General features: G+C 37.1%; 1 protein-coding gene across 1 annotated transcript; it reads right to left on the reverse strand.

Moving 5' to 3' along the window:
- Nucleotides 1–377: 377 nt before the first annotated feature.
- Nucleotides 378–3,154, reverse strand: C2H8orf48 (chromosome 2 C8orf48 homolog). Its single transcript, XM_006727399.3, has one exon. The coding sequence runs from the start codon at nucleotides 2,938–2,940 to the stop codon at nucleotides 2,053–2,055; it is 888 nt and encodes a 295-aa protein (XP_006727462.2). The 5' UTR covers nucleotides 2,941–3,154; the 3' UTR covers nucleotides 378–2,052.
- Nucleotides 3,155–13,323: the final 10,169 nt, after the last annotated feature.

A 13,323-nucleotide genomic window follows, 5' to 3' on the forward strand; every position in this document is an offset into this window, starting at 1 on the left:
GTGTTAGAAACATAGTTCTGACAACTGTGTAGGTAATGGAGTGAAGAGGAGAGAAGCCAAGAGTGAGAGGGCTGAGATGATGAGGAAAGTGGTAACAAGATGGAAATAAGAAGTCACGGTCAGAAGATACTCAAGAAGAATGATCCAATGGTCTTGCTGAAAAAGTTAGCTCGGGGGATGTTAATAAAAAAGAGCAGGAATAAATAATGACTCTAAGATTTCTAGCTTCGTTTACAAAGGGGGTGGATTATGACCTTTAAAGGGGGAATTCTAAATGGGAAATTATTCAGAATTTGATTATGTGAAATGTGAATATATTGAGATGGCAAAGATAAAGCATGACATAATGTGGATTTCAAATAAAAAGTTACTATGAAAATGGTAATGTTTTCCATTTTATTTAGGAATGACTAAGAGGAAATATGCTAAGTTCTACAGGACAAAACAGTATCTTTGTACATAAATGAAGATCTAAACTTAAAGAGTATTATTGGAATATGATACAAAAACTATTTTGTGCTGTTTTTTACAAATTTATTTTTGACCGTGATAGCTTAGGTGTTAGACATGTAGAAAACTGACCTCCAGATACTGTCACTAATTCTAAGGATTTATATTTTTATAGAGAAATAACAGATATGATTTCTTCAGAATGCCATCTAAAACTTTTCCCAATAAATGTACTTTCAAAATACCATGGTATTCTCTAGGTATTCTCTAGTGTCTTTATTGTTTCATCAGATGAACAAGAAGAGTTTCATAAAATCTTTATGAACAAAATGACTTTTTTTTTTTTAAAGATTTTATTTATTTATTTGAGAGAGAATGAGAGAGAGAGAGCATGAGGGGGGGAGGGTCAGGGGGAGAAGCAGACTCCCTGCCGAGCAGGGAGCCTGATGCGGGACTCGATCCTGGGACTCCAGGATCATGACCTGAGCCGAAGGCAGTCGCTTAACCAACTGAGCCACCCAGGCGCCCCGAACAAAATGACTTTTTAGAGCACTCTCTGCAAGCATTCTTCCCTCAATTCTGTATCTATCTCCAGCTACCCCCTTTCTCCCCACACCGCTAAACTTCTTAGAGTAGTGTGTATTCATAGTCTTCATCTCCTTACCTTACATTTATTCCTCAATCTACTTTGTCTGGCCAATATCCATAAGTGAAGTGGTTGTTGCTAAGGTCAACAGAGTCCAACACATAACTAAATTATCTCACAGGAACTCTCCGTTGCATTAGCATACTTAGCCCATCCTTTCTGGAATGTTCTCTTTCTTTGATCTCTGTAACACTACACATTTCTGGCTTCCTTTATCCTTCTATGATCATTTCTTCTCAACCTCCTTTGCTGGCTTATTCTCTTCCACCCAGCCATTAGTTGCTGAATTTCTCAGGAGTTGCTCATAGCCCCTCCTCTCTCACTCCACTCTCCTCTAGAAAAGTTTACCATATCTTTGACTTCAATTTCCAACTATAGGTCAGTGATTCCACCCCACGCTTTATTTCAAATCTCTAGGTATGACCTTTTCTCTAGACTGCAAGCACAAATAACCAGCCATTTCCCAACCTCTCAATGTAAATGTCTTAAATATACCTTAAACTAACCATGTTCAAATAATCACACTCTTAATCACTACCATCAGAAAAGATCTTTTTCCAATGTTCCTTCTAATGGTATCTTTCATCCAAGTGCACAAGGCAGAAACTTAGTAACATTTTTAATGTTTACCTTTTATTAAATCCCATGTCCATTTCTTCACCAAAGACTCTTAATTAATTATTACCTCCTAAGTATCTCTTATATCTCTGTACTTCTTTCTATCTGTATTGTCAAACCCTAGTCTAAACCACCATCTCTCTCCTGGATTTTTGTAAACACTTTGTAGTATACCAACTACAGCGTTGCCCTCTATAATCTGAAAAAAAAAAAGTACTGGATGGAGAGTTTTTAGTCCACGTATCTGTGAAGGAAGCAAAGTTAAGTCTTAAATTGGTTTTGTAAGGGCCTGTAAAAATGATGATTATTCAAATACACAACAGAAACATTTATCCACATTACACATTATCATTGGTAAACTCTATCTCCTGTTTGGATAGAGTAGGTGGCTTGGTCAAGTAGTAGAGAAAAGGTGAGTGACAAGCACTTTCTTCAGTCTGCCACATCTGCTTTGTATCTGACCTTTCAAAACCATAGTATCTGATCTGACTTTTCTCATTCAGTCTTTTCCAGATTATTCTGGGGTCATCTGAAAGCCTGGGAAAACCCTCCTGATGTGCATCTCCAATAAGGGTAAGAAAGTCTTTGGTATAAAGGTGTTTGTCTATCTTCTCTTGGAGTAGAAATGACTCCAGTGAAGTCTTCTTCTGTCGCAGAAAGGCAGATTGGGCCAGTTCTGCTTTTTTTCTGTTGCAATGGGGACACCAAGAAGAAATGTGTTGCTTAGCTGTCGCCACCTGTTTTGGGGTTGTCCTCATGTTTTTTAGGTAGATTCTGTTCAAAAGTTCATCAGGGACGGTACAGTTTAAGGCATCTTTCTCCGAAGCCTCTGCATTCAACCTAAGCTGTGGCTTTTGGTGTCTGCTCCTCTCTTTCTCCTTAGAGTTTGCTCTGCAATGGATCAGGTTTATCTTAACGGCACAAAAAGACTGCAGGGCATTCAGTCCTTCATCAGATACCCGAGTGGTTTCTGTTTGAAGTTTAGTGTCTGATTGGTATTGTCCAGAGTTAGTTTCTTTGCCCTTGTGATAGTTGATCCATTTTCTACTGAACTTCTTTTCATTATTTTGGTAGTCTGAAAGCTCAGATTGTTTGTCTCGATACTCCAAGTGCATAGTCTTTCCACTCCCAGAGGCATGGGACCAGGGCGGCAGTCCTCCAGAGGAGCTGAAAGCACTGGAACTCTGTACCTCATCAGTCAGCGTCTCGTCAGAAAGGTCTGCCATAGCCCTGATGTCCGGTTGGGCCAGTTCCCCTTGCTCTTGTTAATCCCCAGGCTTCTAGGCGAATGGCTATCACTTTGCATCAGACTTGGCTCTTCATCTGCTCTGCCCTGATTAAGACAGGCTCAGGAACTGGTCCCGCCGGAGTCCACAGGGGTCGGTCCCGGAGCAGGCGGCTCAGCAAGGATCCTCTTCCGGGCTACGCCTTCCCGGCTGCCTTGGCAACGAGGGCGGTCATGCGCAGTGGGTGTCAGAGCTGGGCTCCTCCTCTTTCCCCGCCCTCTCCAGCTCAGACTGCTTGAGCGGGCACGGATCTCGCTGGCTTTGCAAAGCGCAGGCTCCGTTTGCTCTGTAGCGACTCTTCCTTGGTGCTATTTTAAGTACAAAATCCATCAGTCTTTGAGAGAAGCTAGCAAACTGTTTTTCTTCAGGGGTCTCACAAGTGTACGTGTGTGAGGCTAGTGGGCATAGGCAGGTTCTAATTCGAGAATGATGCCCCGCCCCTCCCCCCCAAAAAAAGCTGGCCAAAAAGCGCAGGCAAAAACACGTCTGCAGATCATATAGCCAGACCACCTAATTGTAGACCATGTCTTAGAATAAATATCGAACGACTGAAACTATCCCACGAGACTCCTGCCTGCACATTTTGCACAACTTTCTGTGCTCCAGAATTGGGACGACATTCTGTGCTCGGATTTTCCCAAACACAGGTTTTCAGTTCTTTGGTTCAGGCAGTTCCCCTCAGACTGGCACGTCAACACCCCTTTTCTTTATGTGATTTATTACTGTTCCTCCTTCAAGTCCCATTTTCTCAGGAAGGACTTCATACCCACCCTGCCCCAAACTCTTTACAGCCTTTATTTCATGGTTTGCAGCTATATGATGATGCCCCCTCACCCCATCACCCCACTAGATTAAAAACTCTGTGAGGGCAGACACTAAGCCTGTGTTGCCCAGTACTCACCAGGTACCTGACACATTAGAAGGCATTGGATAAATCTGTTAAATAAATGCATTGAATGACTGTGAAAACAGAAATAAAGATAACCTCACACAGATCCAATGTACTACCAGCTTAAGGAACTCCAATCTTTATCTTTCTGAACCGCCCACCCCAATTTACTCTTCTACCCATGACATATCCCTTAAAGAGAGCCTTTTTAAAAACATGGTAGAATTTTATTAATAGCTGTTCTCATGAATTATAATATGTTGACCCTGAAGATTGGCTTTTTCTAGGTCTTAATAAATATATGAGTCTAGGTCTTAGTAAGTATCTGAGATAATTTCAAGAGAATGGGCTCCCTAGGTCAGCCCCCTACCCCCCATGTTGTTATTCAAGTCTAACCAGATATATTCAATGTTATCCCAAAAAATGTTCATCTTTTTAGGAGCAAAGGGTCAAAAGTCTGAAATATTCAAAAAGCATCTTTCAAGTATGAACCAGCTTCACATTGATGATAAAGAGATTGCAACTTCCTGTATTCACCCCCGATAATATTTTATCATATAATATTAGCCTTTAAAAAGAGGTAGCAGATAATTTGTGGATAGCTGCAAGTGATTTCCAGCATCTCAAGGGCTCAAGATTTTCATTTTTAATTTTTATTTTAAAAACCTTCCTTATTCTCTGAATATTTATATGTAATTCATTATAACCCATATTTTCCCCAAAAAATATTGATCAAAAGGGCTATACTTTATAATAAAGCATATTCATATCATCCAGTAAGCTATTTTTAATAACATTATCCTAGAAGCAGATGCATTTGGGGAGAATATTCTGTTATCAACCATTTTTTTGGTAATAATCAGCATGACCCAATAAATTGTTTAATACTCTAACATGGGTGTTTTCCAAGGTACAGTCAGTCACATTCCTTCTAGGGTCCTGACAAAATCGAAGGTTAGGGGAACTTGTCAGAACCTCTCCTGGCTATCTTGTCTAGGCCTTGGACACCCATGGTACTTCGGCTTCCTCCTGTAAGCTGGCTCTTTTTCTTTCAAAAGCATGTGTGAGAAGTGCCAGAGAGAAGGTGCTTTGGCGCCCACAGTGTACACACTGTCACTCAGGTGACTTCCTCTGGCAACATTGTCCTCCAGAAACCTCAGGCATCTCTTAGGGGCTGATGGGAATGTTGGGGTCCTTTACAGACGGAATTGTGGCTGAAGACTGCCTGGAGTTGGGGGGTGGGCGGAATAGGAAGTAAAGAGAGAAATTAGGTGCTCCTGGCCTAACCATGTGATGGCACGACTTTTATTGCCTTACAAACACTGTCTCTTCCTTCCGAGTTCTTAATGGGGAGCAGGGCAAAGCTCTTTTTCCAGCTTTTCCGCAACAATCAAATGTGTTTACAGCTATGGGGCTTAACCCCAGAGAGAGGAGGTCAAAATAAATTAGTCTTCCTGTCTGATTCCCTTTCTCTTTTCTTGGAGGGAGAAGGACACACTTTCAGTTTCTTCCTGTCTGACAAACACTTCTCCCCTCAGGTATCATAGCTCCTTCCTTCCCAGGTGGCCTTTAGCCTGTACCCCTTCCTGGAGCCCTTGTGGTGTTCACGGTACCAGGAGGGAATCTAGTGTATGAATGAGGGAAATCAAGTTGACAAATCTTTCAACAATATTCTACCCTTTACATAAACCTCACAGCACTGTACTCAGTTCTGTGGATCAAACAAAATGAAATATTTTCTCTCCTCCTGAGGGTCTAAGATGAATGCGTCAGAAATCTCACTGTGAGAAACGATGTTTGCAGAGTAAAGAATCTTACATCACTCATGTTAAAATAATTATTTCAACTTACAGGACAGTACTGGTTCTTCATTTCTTTAAAGTGTTTTTCCCTCACAAATATCTCCATTTTTCCATTCTTGTTTCCTGTGTGTCTTCTATAATTTTTCTAAAATTGATTGCCTTATACAGAGTTGCCTTTTACTTTAATAATTATTGTTTTGCAAAGGTAATATATGTTTTTTGTACTTTAAAAGATAAGGATAAGCCACTAATATTGATTTTTAAGTAAGTTACCTGAATTCTGATTCCCCAAAGATTATACTACAAACACTTATAAAACATTTTCTATTTTTCCTTGAATAATTTTTTGTTAATAAAATCTAGATTATATTTTATTTTATAAACTATTTTCTTCAATTAGTAATAATATGGCTTTTCCATTCAATTTGTAAAAATTCTTTTTCAACATAATTTCAACATATTTGATTTATTTAACTAAATTATTTAGGCACAAGGTATTTCCAGGTTTTTTTGCTCCTAAAAATTATCAGGATAAATGTTTCTCTAGCTAAATCTTTATATGCATTCATAGCTATACATTTATGATAAATTCTGGAAATTATAATTGATGGTCAAATGCATGTGCAGTTTGAAGGCTTTTAAGATATCAGTTCTTCCCTTGCACATTTTACCCCCTTCTGTAGTATGTAAAATCCAACATATAATACTATTTTATCCATAAATACTTCAGTTTATAACTCCAGTAGGTAAGGCCTTTCTAAAAATATAATGCCATGAGGATTATCACATCTAAAACATAATAATTCCTTAATATCATCTAATAATTATTCTGTATTCAAATTTCTCTGTGTCAAAAATGCCTTTTTGCGAGTTGCGTGCTTATAGCGAGGTCTGTTCAGTGCATTTGGCTGATACAGCTCTCAAGGCTCTTTTACTCCACAAATTCTTCCCAAGTACAAACAATTTTAAAAAAGGAAAAAGAAAAGAGCTGACACATTGAGCTTTCTTCTCTGTATCTACTATTATGTTCCCTATAGACAATCATTAAAGTTTTTGATTTAGTCTTTCGAGTTTCCTTTTGAAATTATACATCAATACACATCTGTACCCCCTTTCTTACAAAAAAAAATATATATTCCACATACTCTACACATTGCTTTACACTTTCTTTTTGCTTTTTTCTTAAAAACGTTTCTGGAATATCACTTCCCTTCAACCTATACACACCTTCCTCATTTCTCTTTACAACTGCATTGTACTGTGGGAATGTAGCAGAGTCATTCCCACATTTTGGTGAGCATTGTGGTCCTATAAGAAATCAAATTTTTCTTAGTATTTGGGGAGGTATATCTCCAACAAGATTTCTGGGACTAAAATTAGCAAATCAAAAATTCAGGCATGTGTAGTTGTTGGATTTTTTTTCTTTTTTTTTTTTTAACGTATTTCCAAATTCCCCTCTATGGGGGAGTATATGTTTTGCATTCCTGCCAGCCACATATAAGAACAATGGTTCCCAAGAGCCTAGCCATCACATTATGTATTCAGATTTATGACTTTTTGTGAATCTAATGGATGAGAAATGGTATGTCAGTGTAATTTTAAATTGAATTCTCCTTATTATAAGTGAGATTGAACACCATTTTATGTGAATAAGGGCCACTTACAGTTATTTTTGTGTGCACTGTCTATTCATTTTACCCATTTTTCCACAAGATTTTTGATTTATTCTTCTGATTCTTAAAAAAGCACTTAAAATCACTTTAATATTGGAAGTATTAGCCATTTGTCTGAGATAAGTCCCAAATGATTTTCCCACTTTGTCTTTTTATTCGGTTATGCTGTTTGCCGTGCAAAAGTTGGATTTTTTATTTCATATAGCAAATATATCCGTTTCCTTAGTGTTCTAGAATTCTTAATCATATTTAGAAAAATTTTGTCTACTCCCATATTATAAATAAACTCACTCATGTTTTCTTATAGTATTTGTGATTCTTCTTCTCTGTATTAACATCCTAATCCTTTTATAGTTTCTTCTTTAATATGAAGAATGGACCTAATTTTATATTTTTCTGTATGGCTACCCAGTGATCCCAACCATACTTCTCAAAATGTTCTTTGTTACCCTACTGCTTTTAGATGCTGACTTTATCATAAATTCACACACACACTTAGTTTTTGTTTTGTTGTGTTTTGTTTTGTTTTTTTTCTGGAATTTCAACTTTAATGCAATGGTCTGTCCTTCTATTTCTACATACCAACACTATACTGTTTTAACAGACTTTATAATATCTTTTAACTTCTCACAGGACCAGACCCCTCTCCTCATTTTCAGGAGTTTCTTATATGTTCTTATTTCTTTATCTTTCCAAATGAACTTTATAACCAACCTGTCTTGCTTCAGGATATATATATGTGTGAGTGTGTATATATATATATAGGCTTTTATTAAAATATGCTAAGTTTATAAACATTGAGGATTTTTTAAATTGGGTCTTCCTATCCAGAAATATGGCATGTCTTTACAAATATTCAAGTGTACTTTGGAATCTTTCAGGTAGTGTCCTCATTTAGGCTCTTTATGGATTTTATTTTGTTTTATTTTATATACTTTTATGCTAGTGACCGTAAAAGAGGTTTTTTCTTCCACTGTATCTTGCAAATGATTATTATTTATATACTGGAATGCCGTTGATGCCTGTATTTTTATCTTATAGCCTGATAGTTTAGTAAATGTTTATTGTTTAGAGTAGCTGTATCTTTGTCTTGGATTTGTAAAACATATATAAAACTTCTGATAGTTTAGAAATGGTTTTGATCTTGGAAAACAAAAGTCGGAATGATCTGCGTGACGTAGAATTGCCCTATAAATGCTACTATAGCAAAGCTCTGTTAGATAGATAATAGATAGATAGATAGATAGATGATAGATGATAGATAGATAGGTAGGTAGATAGATAGATAGATGATAGATAGATGATAGATAGATAGATGATAGATAGATGATAGATAGATGATAGATAGATAGATGACAGATAGATAGATGACAGATAGATAGATAGATAGATGACAGATAGATAGATGATAGATGATAGATAGATAGATGATAGATAGATGATAGATAGATGATAGATAGATGATAGATAGATGATAGATAGATAGATGATAGATGATAGATAGATGATAGATAGACAGATGATAGATAGATAAAATATTGAAGAAATTCATCAATTATTTTATCTGTGTGGTGTATTAATTTGCTGGGTCTGCTATAATAAAAAACCACCAACTGAGTGGCTCAAACAACAGAAAATACCTCACAGTCTAGAAACTAGAAATCTGAAATCAGGGGCTGTGAGGGAAGGGTGTGTTGCAGGCCTCTCTCCTTGACTAGTCGATGGCTGTCTTCGTGTTCATGTCTGTGTGTCCAAATTTCCCCTTTGGTAAGGACACCAGCTCTACCAGTGTCCAATATTGGCAGCCCACCTTAATGACCTCATTATAACTTGCTTACCTCTGTAAGGACCAAATCTCTAAAAGGATACACGTTCTGAAGTACTGAGGGTTAGGACTTCAGCAGAAGAATTTGGTGGGGATGCAAGTGAACCCATAGCATGTGGTTTTTATGAAAAACAGATTAAAGCTTAATTTGATAGTCTGCCTCCAGGATAGACTTTTACTGTAAAACTGCTTGTGATTTGCTAAGTGAGAAAAATAGAGTAGTTAAATACAGGGACTTAAGAAAAGACCAACTGCTTTATAGGTGTAGGTGGAGCTACATCCTAGGAAGTAATTTTGACTTTATTTGTCTGTTAATTAAGAAGTATCTTTGTTTCGGATGAAGGCCCTTGGGGGCCACGTGAATACAACTTATATTCTCTGACATTATTACAAATGTGACTGGCCAGACTTTAGAGAGATTGCTCACATTTAGTGTTTTAAGTAAGAAATTATTGTTCTTCCTGGAAAATAAGAAAAATTTATATTTTTAATTTTATACAGATCTTTTAAAATATTTTGATTGAAAAAAAATAAAATGGGGCACCTGGGTGGCTCAGTCAGTTAAGTGTCTACCTTCAGCTCAGGTCATGATCTTGGGCTCCTGGGATGGAGCTGCTTCAGGCTCACAGCTCAGTGGGGAGCCTGCCTCTCCCCTGCCTCTGCCCCTCCACCTCCCAACCCCCCTACTTGTGCGTGTGCTCTCTCTCTAATAAATAAATAAAATCTTTAAGAAAAAAATAAAATATTTTGATTGGTATATTTCAGGGTTTTTAATGTTTTTAAGCGTTGATTTCCCACTGCTTCATTTGAGTATCTGGTGAAATTCCAAACAAGTATAGGGCAGAAATTACTCAATTATTTTAGAAATAAATATCTCCAATATATTTAAGTGCATCAATGGTGATATTCTTCACAACAAATAATGTTAAGTATAAAATTGAATTGTATGATCTCTTTTGCCATTTTCTTGAAAATTCTATGATAACAACATAATATATAGGTTTTCTAGGCTTATTTACTTCCCTTTCACTGTACTTCAAGTTGAGAACCATTTTCAGCATCTTTATGCGAATTTTATGAAGTTAGGTCCCTGGACCTTTGGGCAATACTATTTAATACTGACATTGGCATCCAGGAAATTAATATAAATCATAACCTAATTATAATACATTTCTCTTCAAAGCACAGAAGATGTGTGAAATGAATCCAGAAATTTTGCCATTAACTTAAGTTTGAGTTATATAGTTTTGTGTTTTCTTGAGGGCCAGAGGTCTGTGACTCTAGATGATGGAGAACAAGATTTGAATTCACAGTGGTTTTCCTGAAAACTACTACATAGAATGATTTTTCTTCTCAATATCTTTGCAAAGCATTTTACTGTAATTTTCCTACTTACAAAGTGAGCTCTCACAGTAAAATGAATATTCATATGATTGCATAGGGTTGACTGTCATAGAAATTGCAAATAATTTCATTTGAGACCAATATTTCCATAGAACTATTTTGTTGAAGTGTTCAAAACAATCATAAAAATCTCACTATGCTCTGGAAAGACATCTAATGCAATAAATTGAGCTCACAGACTCAACTTATTTTATCTCCTTATTTTAGATAGGCATTTTCCAAAAACAAACTCTATCACTGAAGAATGTAAGACTGTTTCTTTAGAGCCTTCCATGCTTAACTTGAAAGCTGTCAACCCAGGAGGCTGAAACAGAGCAAGATTATGAAACCTGAGTGAATAGGTCATTCTTTGTGCCCATGTCCTTGCTGCATGCTGTCCCGTGGTACCAGCTTGAGAGGTATGCGCTATGATAGCTAATGAAGCACTTCCTTTATGTCTCACTGACCAGAACTCTTATTTGAAGCCTGTATATTATGCCACTGAAATCTCACAATATCAGCCTTTGTTCTAGCTAGCAGAGACTGTTTCTTGTCCTTTCTGTGGCTACATTTCATGCATCAAACTTGTTAGACCCTTTACTAATAAGTGTGGCTAGATGCCATTAAGCTAATTCTTGCTGTTTGTAAAGTTGTAGAGTTGGTTTTGTTTTGTTTTTATCTGCCCCTTTTTATTACCGCATCCCCCAAAGCCAAGAACTATAATTTTGAAATCATGTGGAGATAAAAGCTTGGAGGTGAAAGCTGCTGAGCCTCCTGCAGGTCCCTCCTCTTTATGAAATATGTGATAACACTTAACATTATAAAAACAAGAACAAGAATAAAATTCGTCCAGAATGAAGAGAACGGCATCAAATGGATCAACCCTAATTAGACTACTTAATCCTAAATACGAAGTATTAAAAGTGGTCCCCTTGTCATATTTTAACATATTATTCTCATACTGTGTTATCTGATTGGGCATCAGACTCCCTCACCTATTATTATATGGATAGGCCCCAACTCAAGCTTTGATAAAGTGACCTAAAGAACAATTGAGAGTGATTGCCATAACAGTCTATAAAATATGGGTTTCAGTTAACCTAAATACAAACAAGAAACGTTAGAAGATTCCTCAGAGCTTGTAAATTTTAAGAAGAGAAAATTATGAACCCCCTCCCCAAACTCAAGTTGTATCAGCTCCTACATTTTTGTTTCTTGTAATATAATAGGGATAGAAGCCCCCATCTCTTGGGTGCTGTTAACTATTAAATAAGGTAATATAGAATAGAGCTTGTTACCCAATATGGGGTAATTGCGATCACCATCCTTGAAATTCCAGGGTAGATTTAATAGGGAACCTAAAGACTGAGATCCTTCTAATGGGCTCCTACATTATGAGTAAACTAATTTTTTTTTTTTAAAGATTCTATCCATTTATCTGAGAGAGAGAGAATGAGAGAGAGCACATGAGAGGGGGGAGGGTCAGAGGGAGAAGCAGACTCCCCGCCGAGCAGGGAGCCCAACGCGGGACCCGATCCCGGGACTCCAGGATCACGACCTGAGCCGAAGGCAGTCGCCCAACCAACTGAGCCACCCAGGCGCCCATGAGTAAACTAATTTTTAACAAAAATCCTACTTTTCTGATTCTGATTTTTTGCCTTTGTATTCTACCTCCCCAGGAAGACTTATCCAAAGCACTAATACAATTAAATGTGTAAAAATCACTGAACAGCAAATAACTACAAACACATCAGTTACTTCCTCAATGAAAAAAAAAGCAGAAGTAATTAAAACACAGGAATTCTTGGGGTGCCTGGGTGATTCAATCGGTTGGGCATCCAACTCTTTATTTCAGCTCAGGTCACAACCTCAGGGTTGTGAGATCAAGCCCTGCATCAAGCTCTGCATTGGGCACGGAGCCTGCTTAAGATTCTCTCTCTTCCTCTCCCTCTGCCCCTCCCCCCCTTAAGAAAAGAAAAGAATACACAGGAACTCCTTGAGCTCTACCATTTCAACATTTCTATCATCTTCATATTTTCTTCTGGTTGTCTGATCTCCCAATTTTAGTGAGATGATCAAACTTTTCAGGTCAATAGAATATAAATGTTAGAAAAGTTAATCTCACAATACCAGCCATTGTTCTACCTAGTAGAAGCTGAATTCTTTCCTTTACTAAAATCCATGTACCAAATTTGTTAAACTCTTTAAATGCAAATATATTTCCCTGCATAGAATTTATTTTGCTTTCCTCCTCTCTTCATATATTTATTTTTAATTTTTTTCTCTTCATATTTTTAGATTAAAAAATGTTTTCTATCAAATTTTTTAATCTTTGGTTAAGGAAAGTACGTTAGTGCATAAGGCTATCTATCATCTGAATTAGCTTCAGATTTTGTTTTCATGTTAGGACATATGTAATAGTATTATAATATATTCATATATTATAATCATAATAATAATAGCATGAAATGCAATTGTGTCAGACCTATAGTTTCTCCAATAATTGCTGAATCACCTCTCCCCAACACCTATTAAAATATTTTTTAGGGGCACCTGGGTGGCTCAGTCGTTAAGCATCTGCCTTCAGCTCAGGTCATGATCCCAAGGTCATGTTCCGCAGGAAGCCTGCTTCTCCCTCCCCCTCTCTCCCTGCTTGTGTTCCTTCTCTCGCTGTGTCTCTCAAAAAAAAAATTATAATAATAAAATAAAATAAAATATTTTTTAAAGTATACCAGAAAAACTATTGAATTC

Source organism: Leptonychotes weddellii, chromosome 2, assembly GCF_054177405.1.
Source record: "Leptonychotes weddellii isolate Sample4059 chromosome 2, ASM5417740v2, whole genome shotgun sequence".
Lineage (NCBI taxonomy): Eukaryota > Metazoa > Chordata > Mammalia > Carnivora > Phocidae > Leptonychotes > Leptonychotes weddellii.